At 46.2% G+C, this 25,891-nt stretch overlaps 1 protein-coding gene across 1 annotated transcript in view; it reads right to left on the bottom strand.

Annotated features, from left to right (window-relative positions):
* Positions 1-25,891, bottom strand: part of LOC146208183 (diacylglycerol kinase theta) — a 61,530-nt gene that overhangs the window by 5,494 nt on the left and 30,145 nt on the right. The window contains exons 7-18 of the mRNA XM_084591807.1: positions 25,090-25,185; positions 24,103-24,197; positions 23,019-23,085; positions 21,729-21,870; positions 18,833-18,975; positions 18,685-18,749; positions 17,967-18,117; positions 17,195-17,379; positions 14,900-15,477; positions 13,932-14,087; positions 11,737-11,902; positions 10,548-10,646 (exon numbers count right to left, since the gene is read on the bottom strand). Of these exons, the coding sequence (XP_084447933.1) occupies positions 10,548-10,646; positions 11,737-11,902; positions 13,932-14,087; positions 14,900-15,477; positions 17,195-17,379; positions 17,967-18,117; positions 18,685-18,749; positions 18,833-18,975; positions 21,729-21,870; positions 23,019-23,085; positions 24,103-24,197; positions 25,090-25,185 (1,943 nt within the window). The remainder of the gene's footprint in view (positions 1-10,547; positions 10,647-11,736; positions 11,903-13,931; positions 14,088-14,899; positions 15,478-17,194; positions 17,380-17,966; positions 18,118-18,684; positions 18,750-18,832; positions 18,976-21,728; positions 21,871-23,018; positions 23,086-24,102; positions 24,198-25,089; positions 25,186-25,891) is intronic.

Here is a 25,891-nt window from a genome sequence, read left to right as displayed (position 1 = left end):
TGTTCGCGAACAAAGCAGCTGTACACAAAATCCATTCTAATTCTAATTTGTACTTATATTTGTAATGTATGCCGACATGAGTGAGAAAATAAGTCAGGAAATGTGCAACGACCTAAAGATAGCCCCACATCAGACGCTTCAGCGCAAGAAAGTGAAGTCATGAACAAACACAGTACACAAACACACACAACTTACAGCGCAGTGCTTAAACTTTTTTTTTTATTCGAGAAGATAGCAACCAAACCTCTCTTACGCACACTACAGGTAGAACCTTCGTATGGACACTCGAGGCATCAAAAACAGAACGCAAATCAGAACACATACTATACAATTTGCACCGAAACATAGTCTTCTCATTTGCTTGTTTCTTTTCTTGCCGGAATTCTCGCTTGTAAGAGCGTGTGTCCACGACCGCGATCGACCGGCGCTATACAGATGCAGGCGTCGCTTTTGAAACATAACCTACTTGCCACGCTGACTCGTGTTTAAAACTGCAGTTTAATTAACATACCTACGGCATTGAAGAGAGCTCTACTTCGTGCACACTTCCCCTCCGAAACCCTCCGCGCCCCAGGGTCACGTGACCCTACGTAGCGTGAAAATGCAACCGCGACGACACCTACTGTCGTTGAGAGAGCGTGATTAGAAGACCACAAAGACTCTGGCGACCGTCACCGTCTCTGTATGTGGCACTTCGACACACCACCACCACCACCTACGAACGTCGCATCCCGACCTTGCTGACCGTCGCAGTGTAGAACATCAATTATCAAGTCATATATATATTCACATTGTGTGCATTGCACATGACTGCCTAAACGTGACGCCTGGCGAGACTATGAAAGAGACTCTACAAAGCATATAAACCTAGAGAGCCGAAGGAATGGTGTGTGGAGGCTGTATGTAACCTCCTTTCCCTCTGTATTTTTTTATTTTTTCCTCTCTCTCTCTCTTCTTCCCGCGTCGTTCGCCGCCGCAGCGTCGATTCAGGTGCACAAGATCCAAACTCCGATAGATAAGAAAAAACCCTAGCTATACAAATAAGTAGTGTGTTGTTGTTATTTATAGACCGCTATATACAGGCCCCTCCACCTTCGAGTGATATACATACTCACACGCCACCCGTTACAGCTTTCAACGCACGAAAACACACTCACTCACACACGCGCGCACTCACACAGGCACACACTCCTCGCAGAAAGAGAGAGCGAGATAGAGAGAGAGAAAGATAAGCGCAGTAGGAACGAAAGAAAGCAGATGGCGGCCACGCGCTGCAATAACGGTCACCGCGACTATTGCGGCTCGCGGAGGTACTGACACATATCCGTAACTCAAAGTGCGGGATCGAAGAGGAAGCTGTGAATGGAGATTGAAAAAAAGAGAAAAAGCGAACTCGTCTGTGTTTCAACGTACACGTCGAGCGCCTTGGTTCCGGCATATATCCGTGACCCTTATTTTCCCTTCTTTTAAAGCGCTATATATAATTACTGTAGCTGCCAGAGAGGGCTTTTACAGCTGTTGTTCTGTGGGTAAAAAAAGAGTTCATTGCCAAAAAGAAATGAGAGACGCTATCTTGCAAAGCGGCGCATACTGAACGAGACGTGGATGAAATATGAGAAGAGGGCTACGAAGACCTTAAAAGAGAGATACGTATCTCACCCTGGGTGGACGCCCGAAACATTCTCCGAGAGAATAAATGAATGGTGTAAAAGGTATGAAATAGAGAAAAAAGAAAACCAGAGGTTGAGGTCCTACGTGTCCAGCACAAGGCGTATCTTCTCGTCGTACGCATATTCTTCTACCTTCCGTGGCCGCACTACGCTCGATATTGAGACTATAGCGCTAATAGTATTGTCGTCCACATTTATTGTTTTCTTTTTTCACTTATTCATTTGAAGGGCCTTATACGAAGGGCCTCATACTCATACGTCACTCTTGACGTATGAGTAGTATGGCCGACGTGTTAACAGCATTTAGTTAGCCAGATAGCATTCGGACCTGATTCGGATATTTCGGTCCTTCGATTTCTCTTACGAAGTCACCGGGAATTTTTACTCGGCGGACTAAGTGTCTCGCAAAAACCTAAGGATACGAAACGAGCTAAAAGTAGCGAAACTGACTTCCTGCACGATGAAGTAATGGATATTTTCTAAGTGCTGCAGTGCGGAGTGGTAGATAGAAGTAGCCAATCATCGTGTCATAGAAGAGAAGCCATCGCTTCGGTACAGCACGGAGACATAGACTGTCTCGCGAATCTGCGGCTACACAATGAGAAACTGCACTGCTAGCCTACAAGGCCGACTCAAATTGAGAGAATACTTCGTTCATCGCGGCCTAAGCAACTTATGTCACTGCACCTACACCGACGTGCTTACGAAAGTGCTTCTAATAAGCAAAGCGAACAATTTTCTGTTGCTGCACTTATCGAAAAGATGGGCACTACGTAGGTTCTGAGCCTCCTGTGAATAATCAGCGAATGTCGTTACAGTGGTAGGAACAATGGGACTCGCAGATAAGTGATTCCTCAACCATTGTCGGTTAACCATAATGTATATGTGCTGTTAAGTTAGACTGAGGAAAAATATACTGAACCGATTCCGCGAGGGCAGGTAGCCATACATGTCAATAGCAACTGCATAAGTAAGGCCATCCTAAACAAATGCTTATAATCTGACCATTCCTCTCTCGCAGCTATTTTGAAGACAAGAGCGGACAAACAAACAAACAAAAAAAAACGAAAAGAACGCTCGAAACAATAATTTCAGAGATACTCCAAGGTGCTCACTGCCGTTACATCCGCCAGACACTCTCTTCTAAACCTGCTCTAAGATACTAAACCGCAGTCATCGACAAAAGCAAGTACAGTTAAGTTGAATAATCAAGTCAGAAAAGAATACGCGGTCCATTCCTTATCGCACTGTATGCGTATAGTGCAGCCGGAGACGGTGCGAGCGGCCCGTCTAAAACCACTCGAAAGACAGGTTCATGCCAACCTATATTTTATTGGTGCCATACCATTCGATCTAGGCCGCGTAGGTAAACAGCGTTTTCCCAGTGGAACAGAGAAATAGAGCAGGAGGTCATGAAACGTCTATATGTACGCATAGACCACTCGCTTTTTTCGCTTTTGTACACCTTCCTCACAAATTCAGCTTCATCTGTCAGATGCACCAGCCAGGAATGCATGTATACGTACGACCGTTGAAAGCACAGCGCAGTCCTTATACCAAAAAGGTTTAAAAAATTAAAAAAAAAAAGAATGGTAACAAAAAGAAAGAAGGAGCACGGATGCAGTGTTGCACTACGGGAGCGCAGTATACAAGCTCGAGCTTGAACAGGGAGAAAACGAGTGGGTACCGGTCATGCGCATGAAACTCTCAGCACCTGGCGAAAAACAGAAGGCTCAAGTGGATGCGTGTGTGTGAAAAATATATTTCAAAACATAGCTGTTCTTGTTCGTCTCGATATTTTTTTTTTCTTCAACATATACATTTTTTTTTTATACACAGTGCCTTTCATACACTTCGGTTTGCTAAGCTCTATACAGAAGGATTCTTTAGTTACGCCAAATTTTGGGAATTAAAGGAGTGCCAGGTTAAAATGGTTTTCGTCGTTTGCATTGTGACAGCCGTCACAAATAGATAAGCAAAGGATTCCTATCTCCTCAGTAAAACTTGACGTGCGGCTCCCTGGAGAGCGATGAAGGTGCGAGAGCCACTTCAACTTTTTAGTTGAGTAGAATACGTTGAGTTCGTAGTTTACGCACGCGGCTTGCTGCTTAAGGGGGCGACCTTAATGTTAGCCAATACGTGAATAAGCTGGTGTTGGTTCTGCTAGTTTTGCTGTCAATTTAAACGATTATCAATTCAAGAATACGACTTGGCTCAATGTAAATTAATTCAGCGTGACTAAAGAACACACCCTGTATATCACTACTGCAGTACTAGATGTGTGGCTAGTACTAGCGTCACTAAGAGATTAAGTACGGAGCGATACAGACACGAGTCATTTGAAAGAAGGGGAGATCGGAAATAAATAAAGGAATTCGGCAATGATAAACTTGGTTATCTTGATTGGAAAATCGTCAAGGCGATCACCAAAGTGTTGCTGACGCCGACTCCTAATTCGTAAATGCGACCTCCCGACATTCGCTTGGCTTAATCGAATGGGATCAAAGAAATGGAGAAAGGAAGAGGAAAGATAAACGGAAATATGGAAAGAAGTTAAACGCAGTCAGTGAGCACCTTGCCTTATTTAAATGAGGCCGTCGAGACCACGACTTTAAACGTGATGCTTTAAATCGTCAAACGCTAGTTACGGTCAAGTAACCCGCCGACAGGTTTTTGTGTTATCTGTGCAAGTATCTTCTAAAATGGGGAAGGCTTACTCCTTTCTTGAAGGTGTTACTAGGCTCATTACGCCCGAAAAAGGCGGCAGCGTCCGCGGAGTAAATGTGGTCAGAAAAATACGTCACCACGCCACGTGACCTAGTGGAGCAGGACAGGAGCAGTCTGCGTAGGTGTGGAGAGTGTGTTTTCAAATGAGAAGCAGTAGAGGGGACGCCTTCAAATAAAGAGGAGTGGAAAGGGCAACGCGCTATCGGTCACGTGGTGTCGCGCGATACACGAGGAAGCGGCCGTCGCGGCGGCGCTTGGAGAGAGCTTTCGCACTGTTCCATTTAGGCTATTAGTTTTGCTCCATTACGCTCCCACGCATGCTCGCTGCACTTGCAGCCTTTCTTCAAATGTCTGCAGAGTGTTGTGTTTTACCTAGGAATGTAAAATCGTAGCAGGAAAGTTGTTTCACGTCGTTATAAAATAAAAATATAGAGTAATAAAGAGGAAAAATAACGCTGGACGAAAAGAATTGCTGCCCTTACTAACGACGAAAAAAAATCAAACGGTCTCGAAGATTAGGCTGAGAAATCCGCGCTTAGGATCGGGTCGTCGCGCTTTCTGCAGCCGGAAAATATACAATGAAACGTAACTTAGTGGATGTTAGTGCTTGATAATCGTAAATGCCGCGGCTTATACGTGACCAGGCTTGCACAACCGGAAGCAAGGCGGGACCGCCACCTCCCAAAGTACGTGATTCATATAGACGCACGAGACTTCAACAGAGCTTAGCACCTGAAAACATGTAACACCGCTCCTATTTGGGGGCAAGAGTTACACAGTTTTGCCAAGATCTGAACTGATCCGCTTGTATTCAACTGAACGGCCTACTAACCAGACATCCGAATAATAGGGAAACGCCGGGTTTCAATTAAACCACTCATGCGTCGTTCGATGATTCGGCACCTCTTAGCAATGATCCTTGCACATTTGCTATCTGACGAGAATGAAAGAGTGACATGAGGAATATAGAGCGAATAGCGACTGCTCGAATGATAACATTGTTCCTTGGCGACTGGCTCCGCCAGTGGCGAAGCTTACCGTTAAGTTGCCTGTCTCACGTGACGATGACTCCCGGATTCGCCAAGATGTGTCCGGTTTATCAGGCTCTAGCAGGTTCGACACGGGCAACATCCCCGAACACAGCCTATTCTTTAATCCTAACTTCGGTGTGTGCGGGGAATTCAAGCGCTCGCGAGTCTAAACCGCTCTGGAAGTCGCTGTACAAATTCTTCAATGCAGTAAAGCGGTGGGGGCAGGGGTTAGGCAGGTAGGGACCTACAAGCGACCCGAAAGCGTTAGGAACGACGCTGCTTGCGACGGTAGGCTCGGAAGCCTCAGTGCCAACGCTTCGTTAGCCGCTTCATGGCACACAAGCACGCACACTCACTCACACATACACACATATTGCGCCACGCCAAGAGAACAGGGGAGTGCGTGCTTGATCATCAATGTAAAATCATGTGAGAGTTGGGTTCAGGGAGTAGCCGAGAAGAAGGCGCACGCAGCCGCCTGTACAAGAACCGAGTAAAGGGGGTTCGAGCAAGCCTGGCGTTGTCGTCGGAGGTCTTGGGAAGGTATAGCGGTTGGAGTTCGAGGAGACTGCATTTTTTTTTTTTTTCGTACAAACAAGGCAAGATTGAGAGAGACAGATAGACCGAGAACAACAGAGCAAGAATAGAGAAGAGTGAGAAGTGAGCGGCGGTCTCTCTTTGTCCGCCTCTACGTGGCGCACTCCCTGGCGGAGAGCTCGTTGTCCCCGAGGAGCGGGTAGTGAAGCAGCAGCTGACGAAAGGCGGGCGTTATTCGGTCGGCGGCCATTGTGTTTCTTTTGTTTTCTTTGCAGGGGGTTGTCTGCATCACCCCTAGCCCTTCACAACCTCGGCCTCCCACTTCCCCCAGCATACCCCGCGAAACAGCAGCGGCACTCTGAGAGAAACAGTTCGGGCGGGCGCGGAGTCAGTAACAACAGTTCAGCCATCGTCGCTTGTAGGCTCGCCCGGCCCGAGCAGGTAGGCAGCGCCGCAACAGCAGGCGTGGAGGAAAGCCAGCGCGACCCCGTGGGCAACCGGGGTGCCATCCCGCCGGTGCCTCCGGCCGCTGGATTCGCCGCCGCGCGGTCGCCCCACAGGTGGCAGCACTGCAGCGGTCGCACCAGCGTTGCTGGTTGCCGTCGTCGTTGACGTCGTCGTCTTGTGCCGGGGCCGCTGCCCGCCTCGTCAGTCTTCGGACGACTTTTCGCCGCTCGACGAGGCCAGCATGGGCTCCGTGTTGCGCCGCTTCATCTTGCTTTTTCTGAGCATGGTGGCCTGGCGACGCAAAACACGACCGCACGACGGTAATGCCGTGTTGCGATAGGTGTGTTGTTCGTGTGGGCGTTTTTATTTTGTTCACGACGTGTGCGTTGTGACCGTGGGTGCGTATACAATGGTTTTGTTGTTATTATTGTTGTTGTTGATGATGATGGCGATGTTCCATTTTGCGCACGACAAAGATCGCACGAAGGTTTTCGCAGGTTCGAATCCGACGCAGCGTGAACAGTGAAGGGAGAAAGAAAGAAAAAGAGGAAGAGAAAGGGAAAAGAAATATGGGCAGAACGGTGACACAACGTGGTGAAACAAGGAGGTGTAGGAGAAGAAGCGGGTGGGAGGAGAAAGGGAAAGGAGAGAACAGTGAGTGAAAGGGTTCCGAGAACGGCCCTTCGTCAAGGCGGCAAGCAAAAGTGTGCAAGTGCTTTGGCTAACGGTGGCACGAGACCAAGCAGAAAAATCAATGTACAATACCTAAAGACCCCCGTGAGTTACACGTGGTTGAACCTTCGCTTGGCACTTAGGCGTACGCAGTTTCGGTGGATTTAATTGCAAGGTGAAGGTTAGGTTCGCCTGCCTCGATGCGACGTTAACTGAGGAGACAACAGCCGCCTCTAACAAAGTTCTCAGCTTCAAGGTAATGTTCGAGACTGAAATTCGTGTTGTACGGCATTTCATTTAAAGCGAAAATATGCGCGCAATATAAAGTTACAAGCACGTCAAAGAAAGAGCGATGACACAGTAAAGTAATTTCTGAAATGCATGAGCTAATTTTATTGCCTCTAGATTAAAAACAACCCGCACACTGACCATTTCTGCACTGTCACTGATGCAGATGTTCCGGAAGCTTCCAACTTTAAATCAGTCTATAGTATGCTTTGCTGGGAGTATTATTCATACGCTGATTCACAGTATGAATCGGGCACCGCTCTATTTCAGTATGCTGATTCTATTACTGACTAATAAATCGGTACTTGCTCCTTCATTTTCATTAAAATTATCAAATTTTGGCGAAATATTACCTTGTTAGCACTACCAGTGTTATAAAGCCGATTAAATACGCCACGCCAATCTCAAATCAAATTTACTGAAGAAACAATCACTTCTGGTTATGCTCTAGCATTTCAGTCAGCGCGGCAATCGCCCATGCCTTTATGCAAATAAGATGATGAATCAAAGCGGATATCTCTGTTCATCGCAACTGACAGTCAGGATCGATTATAAAAATCTATAGGAGCTTGCACATGAACCCGAGGAGGGCGTTTTTAGATTACGGGGTACATGATCGTCCACTCTTAATGTCAACGCGCAAGGATGTGGTCACTCTCTTTGAAGCGCCACTGCATCCGACAACACGGCCGCACATCGAAGTGGCGCAGGCACAGGTGAACCACCTGGTGATGGTGCTTCGCGTGTGCTTCACCCCAGGGGTGCCCCAAGAAAAAAGAATGCCACCTGCATTGTTTTCGCAACGAAACTCTCTTATAGAAGCGACCTCTACACTGGGACTCACTATATATCTGCAGAAAGCAGCTTTTAGGCAAACGAAAATGCGATTCGTGGGAGTAGTAACGAGTTCTGTTCGTGGCAACTAGATAATTGTCCGCGTGCTACCTCAACGGCACGAGTTCCTTTCACTAAGGCGAGGTAGACATTCGAGGGAGTAATGCAATATTTTGATAACGCGCATTGCTATGCAATCCCGCCATGAGTTGACTGCACATCTGAACGCATAAAAACGTCAGCACATTGGGCAATGTGCTGACGAGTAAGCTCGGCCTGAGTAGTTACGACGACAGGTCAGAGCTAAATGTAGAAAGCTATGAGCTTAGTATCATCACTGAGCTAACGTTTGTTTGATTTTAAACAATATCCGGCGTGCAAGGCTGATACAGTGCAGAGTGAAGGGCGTACCTTCACAGTAACAATCCTATGTGATTAATGTTTTTGTTCATATCTCTCGGCGTTTTATGTACTTTAACCAAAAGCGCATATTTGACTGCTAAGGCCGCACTGCAATTTATATTGTATCGCAGTTCGCAGCAAGGGCAGACAACGGAGCAGCAAATCTCGGTAGCCAGTAGACTTCGTTTTGACCTTCTCCGTACCCACAAGTATGATACCGTTAATGTTTACGCTAAGAGTTAAACATAATAAAGCGACCACTTAAATTATCCCGTGAACGGTTTCCAAGGGCTCCCCAGTGCCAAGCCAATCCTTCTTCATCCGAAAACAACAATGAACTTTCTGCGAATGAAACAACGTACGTTTCTATGCGTCGGAAAATATTAGCAACTGTTAAACATTAGCTTAGAAGGACACGTATACTACGTGGCTTAAAATCAGGAGAAAAAAAAATGAATGAAAAAGAGAGGGGGCTGACTTAGGGAGCATTCAAGACATGCGTTACGTGTTTCCCGGGGAAGCATACAGAGGATATGTGCAAGGCAGGCAAGGGTTTGATGAACCATTCTGAGTACGCGCCGAACAAAGCAGTTCTAGTGCCAAAGCTGACGCACATTACCGCATGCCTTTATTTTTAATGCAACCTGGTTTTATGCCTAAAAGCACACAAACTTGATAATTCGGCGCGCTTAGTCAATGAGTTGCGGCTGACTTTCACAACCGGCCAATGCGTGCATTTACCTATAGAATACACTGTTCTATACACATGAAAAACTACATACGAAGCTCTGCACTTGAAGACCCTTAAAATAAAATTTGTGCACGGCCACTACCATTGAATAATCACTCAGAAGAAAAAGAAAAGAAAAATGTTGCATCACCTCGTATGAAAGGAAGGAAGATTGTGGTGACCTGCAACGGGGCTTTGAAAGTGTCCCACGGCTGCCGAGCTCAGCTTTGGAATTGGCGCCTCTAACATTTTCGGATAGTTCACCCTTGAATACAATCATTTGCATGTAATATTGCCCGCTAGGCAGATAGTTTGTTCAAATGGGCGAGCTGTAAAGGTGCCTTAAATGTAAAGCGGAGCACGCTAGAAGTGGTCGAACTGAACAAAACTGCATACCAGCGCGCCCGATCAGAAATGCACAGCAGAGGGAGAGAGTCAGAACATCCGGTACGCCCGTGTTGATCCTCTCATTATCGCCTTATCGGCGACTTTAAACGAAACCGCGCATTACGCTGCAGCGGAGATAAGGCGGAGCTGTTCGGCGACGTGGCGCTTTATGATTCGTCACGAAAACCATCACTTTCTTCGCAGTGTTTCGCGCTGCGCTCGGTGGCGAGATTTTGTCACTGTATAGAGCATAAACTCTCGTAGATCAATTGGGTAAATTCGGTTGAATTTTAACCACGGCTGTAACGCACATTAAACGTGGTGACATGCGTGACAGTGCAGACCGCATTACGCCGCCGAGATGCGCCACTAAACCGCCGTTGCATGCAGTGCGGCTTCACACGGGCCTCCGATAAGGCGAGCATTACAAAATCGAGATGGTTTAGCCCGATATACGGACGCACTCTCCCTCTCTGCTGCGCATCTGCTGATAAAGCGTGATGGCAGGCGGTTTTAACCAGTCCGGCCAACAATCGTGTGCTGCGTATTATGCTCCATCTGGACATGTAAATCGTCCACTAGGCCTGGCTCCGGCGTTTAAAAATTTTGTTTAAAAAAATTCGCGCACGAAGCAGGACACTATATGCTCAGTGAAATGTCCAGCTGTGCACATTCACAAATTCCTGGTGGCTTGAACAACCAGCGAGGAGCAGCGCAGGTGTTCAGGATACGGCACATATCCTACGGTTCGCACACCAGTGGGGCACCTTCGGGTCAAAGCAGGCGGTATATGTAGGATCGGTCGAAACAGGATTGTCTCACCTTGAGGGCCGATCTGAGCACGACAACCTCGCCGGGTCCTTGAATCCATGGCTCGCCGTCCACTTGAACGGGCATTTCCGTGTTTAGCCGTATCCGCAACTGAAATAGCCGGCAAGCATCGCGAAAGAGAAGGGTCACTAAAATCTATGACGATCCTATCACTGCCCCAGTGAAAACGGTAGAAAGCGATCCACTGATAAAAATATTTACCCGTCTAGACCCGTATTTCAAGCAAGTGAGGCTGACACCACTAGGAATTTACCGAAGATGATTCGGAGCATATGCAACAACACAGCTGGTACATCCTCCCAAACAGCTGCCGTGAGGTACCTGCCGGACCAGTCGAGAACTGGTTAGATTACTTCTGAAGCAGAACATCGAAACCTACCTGCGTGCACTTAGTAGAACATCCAGGCAGTGATAACGCGCTGTGCACAAGCTACCAAACATTGAAAACTTAATTCTAGACCATTTACGTGCAATTCAACCATCAATCAGTGTCTTGTAGGGCGCTGAATGGGCGACATCATGAGGCCATGGCCATCATGATCATTAAAGCACATTTCACGGCACACCGCATTCATCCCGTCAAGATTCACTCGGCAAGCAATCTTGACGACGCTAATTAGAAGCACAGAGCACAGGTCCTTATGTTAGAGAAGAAGAGTTGCACACGTGCAACTCTTCACACAGAGTCAAGAGTATGACAGTTCAGATATTAGGTAGCACGCTTATTTTGAAAGCTATTCAACGCGCTCATCTAAGGAAGTAGCCGTTCACCAACAGCACACGAACTACCGTCACGGTGTGGCGACGGACGTCTAGCATACAGGCAGACAGAAAGACTTACCAGCTATACTCTACAGGCTGACTTCGACCCGCAAAGAACTGAACAGATCGGCATCGACGATAACGACAAGCGTGCCCGGCGGTCGCCGAATGACAGAATCAATGCTACTTTCAGCTGCGTTCAGTTTAAGCTGACAAATCAGATTTGAGCCAAAAGCAAAGGCTTGCGAATAACGTGGAAACGACTGCATGCGGCGGCGACCACCCGATATGAACCTACCTAGTCACATATGCCGACAGAAGTAAAGCGATAAATCTGCGTGCACGAACAAACAAACAGCGCGAAGCTTCGCGGCACAACAGCATTGCGCGCGCAAGGCAAGCGTATGGCTGCACTCACGTGTCCTCCCTGCGCGATGCGGATGGCGCTTCGCAGGCCGCTCTGTATCTGTCCCATGTGGACGACGCCCGTGACGCCCACGATCTCGAGCATGCCGTCGTAGTGTGTCGGCTTCGAGAACATGTCCTCCTTCTCGGGCCCCCAGGGGTTAGCACCGGAACCCCAACTGCGACGCAGACATCATTGGGGCGTCTCATTCAGCTATCTGCCTCTATACAGGCCCGCACATTGAGGCCCTCACACGAATCGAAGTGGACCTATGTCGATCGATTACGGCGCTATAACGACGAAGATGCTGCTTTCGCTAAGGCGCTCTTGCAAGGTGGAAAATTAAACGAACAAAGGATACGGGTATCGTTGCCACCGACAGTTTTCAGAATCCAACCGCAGTGATGCTGAATAGTAGTAGTAGTAGTAGTAGTAGTAGTAGTAGTAGTAGTAGTAGTAGTAGGATGATGATGATAATAATAATAATAATAATAATAATAATAATAATAATAATAATAATAATAATAATAATAATAATAATAATAATAATGGCGGTGGTGGTAGCAGTAGCAGCAGTAAAATTTATTGGTTTTGAAAAATTCATGTAATTCTCTTTAACTTCTGGTAAAGGCCCGTATTCAGTGCTTCTGCGGCCTTAGCCTGCGAAGCGGGCTCAGCTCATCAGCCTTAATTCGTCGTCCGAGGTTGAGCTGAGCTGATCAGCACGGCCCCCCATTGCGAAAAAGTGGGGTTTAGTGATGCGATAACAAAAAAGTTCAATTCCCACCATGACACTGCCACCGCGAGAAAAAAGATTTCCTACTTGGCTGACCCAATGATATTGTCACAGAGATCACGTGACCGCACAGGACCGGTGAAAGAGCACCACTCAGAAGAGCCAAATTCAAAAATGTCGCCTTTTGCCTGACCGAAAAATTCGGGTCATTCCTTAACGTTACACCAAAGACCTGCCGCCGTAGGAGACGAAATTACTGGATTGGTCGAGACAGTGTGTGGAATTCATATATGTGACGCGACCACGAAGGATCAGTCCGAGAGCATTTGCACAGCATCCAAATTAAAGAACGGCCCCTCTGTCTACTCAAAACATTTAGGTTCCTGCATCAACCAACGATGGGTGCTGTGATGCCTGACGTATACATGCAGCAACAAAATTGATGCAAACACAAAATGGAAACGCAGCTGATGCCACTAATGCTAGTACATTCACTCGTAAAAAGTCTTGAGTGACCTCACTCTTTTTCTTCGGCAAATCTCCGAGGATAGACCACGGCGCCAGCCATACCTTGGCGGTGATTATGGAGTGCCCGGTGCACTCAACATTAACATAAAGCAGTTAATACGTAAGCAAACGCCAGGGGGACAAATAAAAACAATCGAATTTCACTAGGAAAGAAAATTCTACGAAGTTGTCAATAGCTCCTTGTAATAAAACAAACCATCGCGGCACAGCTAGATAACGCTTGCGAAAACGAGATTTCTGTTTCACAACAGTTTGAAGGATTTCATGCTACAGACCCGGTTAAGGCTGTCGGTGAGTGCGTTGACACGCTGAGAGAATTGGTTAGTGCCAGTTAATTGGCAGATCACGCGTTTTACACGGTCTAACGTCGTCGATGTGTTCAACATCCCCTGTTAATCTGTCAGCAGAAAACACCCGTATTGGCACCAGAGTACGGCATCTCGGTTGATGTGTTTAATTCATCACGTTTTCCTTCACTTTATGAACGTACAGATGGAACGGGATCGAAGTTGCGCAGTCGGGTACAATTCAAGAATGGAGTGGCAAATGCTTCTCCAGTGGAGGCCCTCCATCCAGTATGGTCGGCTTATTGTCGTGACGTCACGATCAACAATCTTGCCCCGACTAGAGAACGTGGCAGGTAGTACAAGATAGCAGGTGCAAGATGGCTGACCGTGACGCAATCGCATTAGGTATATAGGCGACCACTTTGGAAAGGCATTTGGTTTTTCCTGTATCTGATACCAGGGCAAAAGACTGGAGGTGCAATCGACTCTTGTCTCTTTAATATCGTACACTGCGTAGAGGCACCTTGACCACAGCACTAACTCCAACGTGCTCAGAGCTGTGCCTGCCACGGCGTGTCGCCATCAACATCGCGCACAGCATTCAGGAGAGAGAGAAAGAGAGAAACAGAGCCGGCGAGTCGCGCGTAAGTGCTTACCTGAGAATGTTGAGAATTATGATACCCTCTACGGGGGGCAGGTCGATCACTTTGCCGTCCACTTCTAGACGAATTTCTTTGTGCAGATCCTTCCAGGTCTTCCGGCTCACCATTTTTCGCAGTCCCATCTTCACGTACACGCCTTTGTTGTGAAGCCTGTGGGGATGAGATAAAGGAAGAATGCTTAAGTGACAGAAACTGTTTAAACGTCAGCTGTTTCACGGCCTGTGACAGTATGTGAGGAATAGGTCACATGCCCGTTTAGAATTACTAGATCGCATAATTATGATTCAGAAATAACCTTAATGCATTAAAGTGACGAATAAGTGATATGACTAAGAAGTCTTGTGACCTTACTACGGTGACGTCATTTCATGCGGATGCTCAAAATTTTCAGGGGAAAAGGAGTGCTTGGCTACAACAGCTTGCGTTGTATGAAGAGAGGGCGGAGCGACGGAACACGATGTTATTAGCGAACGCACATTGTGCAACAGAAGTTTTAAATAGAAAGAGAGCTGGTCGTGGCTGAAAATCAGCGAATGAATGGTCATTCCACAGCGGGTAAAATTCTCAGTATAAAGAAAGTGAGAAGATACCAACAAAAATTTAGTCTGACATAAGTTCAAACGGCCTGCAATCGCACTCAGTACGAACTGCTTGTTACACAACGAAAGCTAGTTGCAGCTCACTGCACGAAGCAGTTAGCGACAATTCCGAAAGGTAACCACTCATTCAGTGACAGTCGAAAAAGCGGCATTTTCTGTAGTGCTCGCTTACATTAGTCACTATGAATCGCGACAATTGCTCCAATGGGCAAACCACAGTATGACCAATGATGGCATGTTGCAGCTAATACTGAGCGCAACTGTACACCAAATTCGTGCACACAATATCCACGTAGCTTCAAGATTGATACCAAGCGGGGTGTACGGCGTAGCAGTAGCGGAAATTCGAACGGGACCACGCACCTGCTGTTGAACTTATTTGGGTTCTCCTCTCGAGCGTTGTGGAAGTCGAGGCAAAGGTCCGCGTCGATGCCAATTCCGAAGTAGTTGTTCATGACGAATATGGCCGTGTTGTCTTCGGACGTGGAACCCGAGCTGTTGGTTAGTGAGCCAGGCTTCTCCTCCGGCTTTTCATCCGAGTGGAAGACCACCGTCCACCTGTCCAATCGAATCTCCTCGGCGTCGATGACGTCCTTGAGCAGAGTGAGGGGGTCCTCGCCACCAGTGTAGCCGGGGCCCCAGCGCAGCACGCGCGCCAGGTCGTTGCCCGTGCCCAGAGGCACAATGGCGCACGGCGGAGACTGGCACTCCGAATCCTGGCCCACGTTGTCCAGACATTGGAGAACCCAGCCAACGGTGCCGTCGCCGCCGCACACCAGGATCTTGTAGTCGCGCACGTGCCGAAACACGTACAGCCCAGGTAGGGGTCCGCTGTTTTCCAGGTCGTACACCTGGTACGGGTTTAGCATCTTCCGGAACGACGTGATCAGTTCGAGGCCTTGGCAGCCTCCGCTTTTCACGTTCACGAATACCAGTAATGGCTGCATGGCAAGCGCAAGCACTGCATCAGCGGAGAGTCACGAGTAAAGCCTCCTCTTAAAAAGCCGTATTGCCTGACTAGATCCCGTGCCTTTTGAGACACTGCCATAAATGCGGTAGACATCTGGCCCAAGATTCCCTCTTTTACCGAATGCCACATAGTCGACGCGTTGTTATAGGAGATACGTTTACATCCCTTCTGGGAGAATTTTTAATAACTGGAGGCAAGCTGCTTGTAACATTAATCTGCCCTACATGAAAAAAAAAAAAAAAAAGACAGCTAAACATAAAGTTGCTCCATTCCAAAACCTTTCAAAGGCCAATGTAGCTTGAAACACATGCTAATAATAGTGTCTAGCGGCACTACTCCATTGGAAATCGAAGCTAGCTCGCAATGCATCGTAACGATAAAAAATCAAAACGAAAGCTCCTGCAGACCTAGTGTGGATTCCTTGGAGACATTCACATAAAGTGGGACGGCACACGCATCCTAATGCTTTCGTCCAGCTCCTGTCTGAAATCCGAACTCCAAACGGCACTGCTTCATAAGTGAACTTTAGCAGGCTTAAGAGCTTTGAAGCAGCTCAGGGAGCAGTAATAATGCCGTTTTGGAGCAGCTTTGGAGAAGCTTTGGAATAGCAAAACAAGAATTTTGGAGCATGCTAATTATCTTTTGGAGCATGTTATTAGGATCGAACGCTTTCAATAAATGCAATTTTTTATTCCTGACATACAGAAAATTCATTTTAATTTTTCTTTTTCGAAGTTCAATGCTCGGCTTGACTGTGCATGCATTTCTGACAAGGCAAGGCAAACAGCCAAAACATGTACAGATGCCTAGAATATCACAGCTGACCTGAGCAAAAATTTGGAACAACACTAGCAAGTCGAATGCTTTTTTCTACGCTTCACGTCTGAAAATCAAGTCTGATTAAAAGCTTTTCACCACTTGATAGATTCAAACATGGAGTTTACCAAAGTACTTTGATGCACTCAAGCACCACCACTAGTTTGAAATTCACATCAATGGTCAGTACATTTATGCTATCTTGTACACATCCTTTTCAATCCTGTGCTGAGAACCGGTCAGTGCTGCCTACAAGGAGGCTTGACAGCACTCATGGGTAGCCTTTTCTCCTCTTCAGAATATTTACTTCGTAAGCTTCTGCCAGTGGCTCCTCATGCTTTTGCTTTAGAGACGCAAATGCTACCTTAAGTTCAACACCTTAAATATATACCCTGTATAGCTTTGCAACACTCTTAAGAAAATTTATAGGAATTTGCTTCTTCGTGGAATCGACCTATAACGCTTGAAGTGTGCTTTTGGCTTATGTAGGTTTTGGTACATTTGTTCTTAAAAGAGAGGCTCGATGGTGAAGTATGTGCTTGTTTTCACAGCAGAATCATTAGAACAACTGTTGTAGTTCATTGCAGACAGAAAATTTTCCTAGGTCCACTGAGCAGTAAAACCAGATTCTGCTAAATTTGATGGCAAAATATTAAGGTTTGGAGTACTTAAGGAGCAATATTGCGTTTTGGAGCACGATGGAGCAGGGAAAGCATTTTGGAGCAGAATGGAGCAAATGGAGCAGCGCTTCCCCCTCTGCTCCTTCCATATCTACTTCTCATCTGTACAAGTCACGGCGTTCTAAGAGTTTGTCCTAGCTCCATGACTTGTTTCATTATTCATGTTTTCTTGCAGATTGGAAGTCCACTCACCCTGACACCTTCGGGGATCATTTCGGGGATGGTGTTGGGCAGGAGAAGGACGAGGAGATTTTTGTCTTCGAAGCTTGACTCCCTCAGCATGTAAAAAGCCTTCACTGCTATGTCTGCATTGTCGTAGGTGATGATCAGGGAACCATACTCATAATAAATTGGACCTATTTGCTTGAATTTGTAAGCTGTCGAGGAAGAGAAATGAAGAACATCGTCACATTCAGACATTCAGGCATTTGTGTTCGGCTATTTTATTCGTCCAATCATTTTTGAAAAAGCACAGTGTTTAAAAAAGTGTTAAAAGACTGCTTTAGTGTAAATTTCTTACCTGCAGATATATTTTTATGGCTAAGAATTGTATAAAATGAATAGTTACCGAGAAAAGGTTTTAAACATTTCCTCTAGTGAGCAAACACCAGGCAAGAATTTATTTAGAGGAAAAATTCACAATTACGTTACGGAGTGTCGAAGAAGACAAACAGTAGTTTCACAAATCCCAAGCTCACCACCTATATATATATTGCACAATATTCTGATCAACACGCTGACAGAGAAGTGTTTGTCGACTAGGTTTTCACTGCGTTATTTCACGTTGTAATAGATTGCACGACATTCCATTGTACAGCATTGATCAAATATATTATTCTATCCTACCCACTTCTTATGTGATGGTCCCTAGGGCCCTCTAAGAGCGATTATATAAACTATAATCACAATGACGGTGATGAACCAGAAAAGCACCAGGATAGTATAAACGATGCGTTGTACTCACGTTTTCCTAAAAGGTCTACAAGAATTTTTTCGTACTGCCTCTGGGATAAATTCGGTGGAAGGTTTCCAACAAAAAGGGCAACGCTAGAGCTATAACAGTCCTCCTTTTGCTGGAGGTAGAACCTGGTCAGGTCTTTCTGCCGTATGGATTCCTGAAAGAGAATTAACAAGCGACGGAAACGCGCTTTGTTAACGCGCGTAACTCAAGTCACAAAATAAGGCGACTCGTAAAAGTAAAAAAAAAAAAAAGAACTAGCGCGAAAAGTTCGGCGTCGGGAATCCTCCTCACGGAGCCTTGGCAAAGCCTAGACCCTGTGTAACCGAGGTGTGACGAGATCCAATACTCTGGAACCATTGGTTCTTTGATCAACTGCTACTAATCACCTTAAATTTTATCCAGTTGCAAAGCCGTTAAATCCTATGCGCAAAGTTAGGCAATGTTAGCGAGAAATTTGCGTAAGAAAGCTTTTTTTTTTTTTTTTTTTCGCAGGGCTATTTTAAATTTCGAACTCGGCACCTGTTCTAAAAAACCTTGTGAGAAGGATTTTGTAGTCTGTGTTCACAATAGAGATTAACTATTGAAATAGCATATTATTTGTTAGCTTAGCTTATATAGTGCGGGACACTGCGAGAAACACGACCGATGAACTTGAGAGGCTATTTTATAATGGTTCTACAGCAAATCTGCTAAACTAGCTTAGCTTGTTTCCAGTACTTACTCTGGCAATGTTCCTAAGTAACACCCAAGGACCTTCTTGATTGTCCATCACTCTCTCATGAACAGCTGCAAGGGGGAAAAGGAAGCGCTGAAAAGGTGCAACTTTCAGCGAGAACAATGCACTGAAAGCGCACCCAAAGTTTACGTACATCCTTTGTCTAGCGTGACTTCAGAAAGCCTAAACTTGTTGATGTCCGAAGAGTCCAGTCCGAATTTTTCGAGGGCCTGGATCATTATTTCCTCTACACTTGTGTCGCTTGTCACTGGAATAACACGATAAATGTCTGCAGACCTGGAAAGAAAAAGCCCGTCACGGAAATACATCAATGTTTTGAAGTAGTCCGTTGAAAAGGCAGTCCTTCGTTCGCAAGTTATCTCGTGCTTTCTCTAGACCTGATTGATGCACTATCATTGAAATCTCGCAGTGACTAAAAAAAATTGCGGCATAAATACATAGCATGAAAGGTAAAACCCCTTATATAACGGCTCCTTCCCGAGGATATTGATTTCCAGAATGCCGCATTTTTCTCCAATGGTTCGAAGCGCTGAGAGAAAGTGGTAGTGACATATGCATGGTCGCCGTGCGGTATCTTTCGCACAATGGATGTACAGAACTCACACAATCACACAACGTATGTACAGAACAGACTGTTAAGCAGATAGGCCACTCTGTTCCGTTCGTTAATCCCAAGTTGGGCGACACACAAACGCAACCTAGTCGGCGAAAACGAAAGTCCCCCCAAAATAAAACAGCACGGGCTTGTGGACAAAGTGCTCTCCTTCTTCGTCCGGGCTGCTGATGAATGTCAAGCTGAATATCGAGATACGCACCGCCTGCAGGGCACGCCACAAAGCGAAATTTTGTTTGTACATGTGCTCTTGTTTGTTTTGAGAGCACTATGTACGCAAGTATGCTCCCACCAAGCCCGACAGCACGCGCGTCACCGCGACTTATCAGCGATGTGGAAAGAGAATAGCAGCTGGTTACCCAGAAAAATGTTTCGACTTGTTCGGCTTCGGCATCATATTCGGCGTCGTGAGCGCAAATGTTCTCGAATGATTTCAAGCATGAATCGGCCGATAATTGAAGCTAGAAGTATTTTCATGCTTCATCCTTTGAGGGTCGAACTTTTTTAACTTTCCTAGATGGTCAAATTACTTTATTGCGGGTTTTGAAAATTCGATATGAGTAAAGTCAAGGAAAAGTTGTAGAAAATTTTTAGGAACCGTATTTTGGAGTCAACGCTGCTCGACAGTGCAAATTCAGGAACCTCAGGAAACTCAGTGCACAAGGAGAGCAGGAATATATTCCTCGTGAGCTTCGATGATAAACAATTTAACAGCAGCCCCAAATAAAGACGGAAATCAGCTTGCCGTGGCCCCTGCACAGGAGTGACCACAAAGATAAAAATCAAGTTTCGCGCGCCTCCGTTGGGATCACGCGGCGAAGCCGAAACCACGCAAGGGCGTTGCCGCTGGCCGGGCGACACGCTGCAGCTAGGAATCAGGTATGTTTATCCCCTGCACGGAAGCGCCCATAAAGACAGAAATCAAGTTTCGCGCGGTGCCTCCATTGCGATCACGTGGCGAAACCGAAATCGCGAAAGGGCTGGAATCAGTTCTGCTCTCGCAAGAAGTCAGCACAATAAATTTCAAGCAATTATTGTAAGTCCTAGGACGCGGCAGCACCTGCCAATGAGCATGCATCGAGATTGGGGTGCGAAATTTCAAACGGAGGATTGAAACCGTACCGGTACGGCAAAGACCTTGTGGGACGAAAAACCGCCACCGTACATCTACGGCAAAAACCCTCAAAAGGTACGCACCCAACATACTATGCTGACAAGTCATAACCGACTACTGTGCCGGAGTTCCCGGGTTCGAACCCGACCTCGGCGGCTGCGTTTCGATGGAGGCGAAACGAAGTGGCGTCCGTGTGCTGTGCGATGTCAGCGCACGTTAAAGATCCCCAGGTGGTCGAAATTACACCGTAGCCCTCCACTACGGCTCCCCCTTCTCTCTTTCCACTTTCACTCCCACCTTCTTCCCTTCCCTTATGGCGCGGTTCAGGTGTCCACAGAGCAAGTGTGACAGATACTGCGCCTTTCCCTTCCTGAGAACCAACCAACCAACCAAGTCATAACCAACCAATTCGTACACTTGCGTGGCAGTGCCGTCATTTGGTGCAGCTTTCTGGTGACGAAAGCGGCTATGCGAGTAAGTGAACCCGTTCTTGGTGATGAATTCCGCGAAAATATGCGCTCCTGTATCCGTTGGGAGGGCCCGAGCATGCTGCATGCAACAACCGGGAAGTGTTCGTTGGAACGCAAGTCATGCCCCTTTATCTTTTCAGTTTATGTGGAAAACTAAACTTCTATGCACTTGCGTCTCTTAAATTAACCCGGAAACTGTGGACAAGCGCACTTTTTTCCGACAGGAGATTGGTTATTAGTGCAATTTTCGCATGTTCAAGGTCGCCCCATAACAATCGTTATATCTGTGGATGTTCCATTGTTTGTTTTTCTTTGTTTTTTCCTGCTATTTATTGTCAAACACGTTGGTTATTTATGCAGTGCTTTTGGCTCAAGAATGTAAGACGAATGGCATCTTTTGGACAAATATTACTTATTTCGTATGCATGACGCTGCTAGCTTACGACGTTGTGAATTTTTCAGGTGTCTCTAGCTATGCTGCCCGCGTCTGGCGCTTGCGGCACCACGGCTTGTGTTCGTTCATGCATGCAGTAGACAGTGCGCCAGCATGCACCTTTTTTCTTTTTCCCCATTATCCCATCCCTATAAGAGCACGTGAGCGGTCCATTAACAGTAAGAGCTAACACTTTTCTTTACACTGCCTCTCCTAATAAGCTTGACCTGTTGTAGCCTAACCATCTGAGCTAAGCCGAACTGTTCTCCGCTGCGGGCGTTCTGCTGTGCTGTTTGTTTGAGCTGGGATATCTGACATAACGAATAGTAAGGGAGGCGACCGTGCGCCGTTTCGCCGGTGTTTCCCACCAGAGTTCTGTGAGTAGCTGGCGGGGCTCACCTGAGCTTTCCGGGGAAGACCTTGACGTATCCCTGGTCCGGGTTGGGAGGTCGATACCTGAGGAAAATAGCAGGCCGCTTCCCTTCCCTCCGTGTCAGGCTTTGCACCGGCATAAAGTCGCCCAGTTCTTTCTCGTTCTGGTCTGAAAGAGGACAGCTTCTCAGGAAGGCGTGCACGCACCCAAAGAGTGATGCTACTCATATGCGGACAGGTTGATTCGATGGGGTCGTGAACCTAGTGCGTTCCAACCTTCATCATACTTGTATCTATACTGCTTTATTTTCATCGGAATTTTCTATTTGTTGTAATATCATACATCTACTTAAATCATGACTCTACGGAAGTCATGTTTCGCCTAGTGAAGAAGGTATCGCCGACATTGTGTTTGTTTTTATTACGGCATGAACCGTTATACGGAACATACCGTGAGCCGGCGCGTGGGTGCAGTCAGTTCAAGGTCAGTGATTTAAGCAAATAAATAAATTGTTTATGTTTTTATTACGGCGTAAGCCGTTATACGGGGCATGCCATGAGCTGGCGCGTGGGTGCAGTCCGTTCAAGGTCACCGATTTAAGGAGCTAGGTAAGAAATATAACACATCTGAGATGGGCGGCGATGAAATAAAGGAAGCGAAATGAAGGGAAAGGAAGTGCTGCCATCTATGGACACAAAACGTTCAAATCTGAGTTTCCTTGCAAGTGGTAAGACCTCATAAGGAGCGGACCTTAACCTTTCGGAACTGCCGTCTCGGAAAAGTTCTTGCTAGGAAGGCCAAGCTGTAATCAAAACATATGAGGCGCCAGTACGAGGCAGTCGTTGCCGCCCAGCCGTCCGCTCCCACCCATTGTTAAACTGTTTTCGCTAAACTGACACCGCTGACATTTCCGTACTCTTTTTCCGCACATCTGTGAGCTCACAACTGTTTCAAGATATATTCCCTCGTATCAGTTGTGGGTATATAAGTGGGATGCCGGAGTCCATGCGAAATAACACATAGTCCAGAAGGCTATTACTAATATACGCAGAGACTAAAGACTGTTCGAATGTTAAAGAATGTGTCTAGTCCTCGTTTGTGTGTACTCGTATGTGCTCTGGCAACATGCAAATGCCCCAATGTGTAGCCCTGGAGTTACATCGCAGTCCTAGTAAACAGTGCATTTCTAACACCCGCATGCGCACTAAATTGACTTCACTTTAACTGCGAACCTACACGTGGATTCTTTGCACTGTATCCACTCCATTTATTGACCTTCGAGAGCTCATTTCGAACCCGTCAAAATTGGTACTTACCGTAAACATCGGTTATGTAGTAGTGCTTTGGATCTCCAGATATATGGAATGCTCGCAATGCAGCACCCTAGAAGGACACAAGCAGATTCCGAAGTCAAAGCATTGCGGTTTCTGCGTAAAGACCATGAAGCCGCGGTAGGGTTTCGTTAACTGCACTCTAGAACAGCAATGGCTCATCCGCTCTGTACGGTGAGTACGCGAAATGTATGCGGTTGAAAACGAAATTGAGTTAAGCACGTCTTTATTTTCGAGGTTATGCATTTAGTTCTAAAATTGTAATATGCTGCATTTCGGTTGTTGTTTTTTCTCTTTTTTTTCACAAGTGCGCTTTTTATGCACCAGTTATGTTCTCACTGAATTAAAGAATGTATATTTGACGAAATACATGATTACATTTTTTTTCTTCATTCGTTACTTTCACAGTTCTGTTTTTTTAGCTAACAATGCTCGATAGTTTACTCATTTGCCAAAAGACCCCACTAAAATACTGATACTATGCGCCTTTTTTTTTTCTGGATTAGACCAGTAAGCGCCTGTGCGTGTGCACATTTCAAGAAAATGAAGTTGAAACTTCATAATATGATCGAACTATGGCCAACCAGTTGATGCTAAATGAATGGCCGTATTCACCTCTCTTCACGAATCCACGAGAAAAAAATACTAAAGTAACCACGCATACATATTTGTTTCAATAGAGAGATTTAGCGCACCGTGATCCGCGATCCGCCACCGTGTGTTCCAATGCGCATGCCCACATCACTTTGATGCCGATAGATGGCACCACATACTTGATGTCGGCACAGTGACCTGCCGCATCGGAACCAATCAGCCCACGAGCGGTAGAGGGTCACGGTGGCGGATCGCTGATCACGGTATGCTAAATCTCGCTAATATCTGCTCACAAACGGGTAGCAATGCAGCTTCTGGAACTAAGCAGCTTGATCGGCGACCGACAAAACTGAAAGCCAGTTCACCAATATAGTTGACGCTTATCGCTCATCTGGAATGATCACCAGCAGATAATGGCAAACGCTGACCACTGGCGCTTCGTGGCCACCGGTGTCACATATACGGATGTACTTACGATGATTTGTTCCCTAGTTGCATTGCGTGATACGGTGATTGTCCTGAACATTCTTCTCTTCATTGAGGCGTTGCCGTCGTATACTTTGATTATTTCTGGGGAAGGTAGGGATAAACAAGCGGACACGACGTCAGTTTCCTTTCAATGGCGGTATTAAGCAAATCATAAGCTGCTAATTAGAAATAGCAGCCAAAAAATGCAGCCGATCTAGTCGACGCTTTCTTACCATCTCGAACCCGTAAATTCACCAATTATGCGCAGGTATATTAATTAAAAACACTTTTAAAATTTAACGACGTGGCCATCACATTCTACAACAATGATGCTTACTAATTCTGACTGCTGTCCCTGAATTATTCCAAATATAACACGTTTTGTGCATTACATGCCCCTCCCCCCCCCCCCCCCCCCCCCCCCCAGAACTAACTGTGACCTCGAATAACGTTCGAAGTATTGGCGTTGGGCACGTATTTATGAAATTATTACTCTATCTCAAGAATTTTATAAATTCTACAACCGATGCAACAATTCGAAAGCTATAATTCAGTGTCATGTTTTTGAACAACATAACAGTTTACATTTTCGCTCGTTCGCTGTAATAATTTCATGACCGTAACCGGCAGTACCATACTTTCTTCATACATTCAGGCCGCCCTCTGTCCCCCCCTTCCCCCCCCCCCCCTCGCTATTATTTATCTTCATAGCTTCTCGCAAGCCAATGCGTAACGACTGTGGTACATAACGGAAAGGGAGTAATGCTGAGGTAGACGGATTAAAAAAAAAAAAAAGTCGGAAGAAAATATATGCAGGAAAAAAAAAAAGATAGAAAGAGTGCTACTAATATTTTTCTTTATTTTATTGCAGTGGTAGAAAACAGTTTTTTCTAGAAAAACGCCCAAATAAAAAAACCGGCCTCTTAATTCGTAGCGGGTCTCGTCTCGACATGCCGACACACAAAAAGTAATAATAATGATATTTTCAACATACCTTCATCTTTATCTTTTTCCTTTGGTGACGGATAATCATCAAATTCTTTCCTTACGAGGTCCCCTGTCGATGAGAATTCCTCCGATATGCTTCTTGCTGAAATGCAAGTGTGAAAGCAGGCACAGTTTAACGATAGTCTTCGTGCATGCATACTATGCACTCTAATGGAAACAAAATGCACGGGTCAAACTTTTTTTCTGCGTTGATTCCAAGCAACGGAAAAAAATGACATGCCGCGAATAAATTCTTAAAACCCCCGCTCTCACTGATGCAATGGTTTGGTTTGGTTTTTTGGGGTTTTAACGTCCCAAAGCGACTCAGGCCATTGAAAGACGCCGTAGTGGAGGACTCCGATAAAATTTCGACCACCTGAGGTTCTTTAACGTGCACTGACATCGCACAGCACACGGGCGCCTTTCTTTTCGCCTCCAACGAAAAGCTGCCGTCGAGGCCGCGATTCGATCCCGCATCTTTGGGAACAGTAGTCGAGCGCAGTAACCACTGCTCCACCCCAGAGGTATAGAGGCGCAATGGTATAGAGGCGCACAGCTTGGACTTTATCTTAAGGCGCCGCAAAAACCGCAGACATGGTTGTTATAGCGTCGCTCGAAATAGCACATTTACCGCAATATTTTGTTTTTATTTAGCTGCCTTTCAAATATGTCCGCATTAAAGCTCCCGCGCGAGCCTTTTGTGTGATCGCATAAAACCACTGTAGTGTAGATACACGCGACTCGCTCTGTTCCCACTTGAGGATTTTTCGCTACCGGGAAACGTCTTCGTAACGACACAGTAGAAAACG

This window comes from Amblyomma maculatum, chromosome 1, assembly GCF_055883805.1.
Source record: "Amblyomma maculatum isolate TAMU_Amacu chromosome 1, ASM5588380v1, whole genome shotgun sequence".
NCBI classification, from domain to species: Eukaryota; Metazoa; Arthropoda; class Arachnida; order Ixodida; family Ixodidae; genus Amblyomma; species Amblyomma maculatum.
This window is presented reverse-complemented; position numbering and strand designations above follow the sequence as displayed.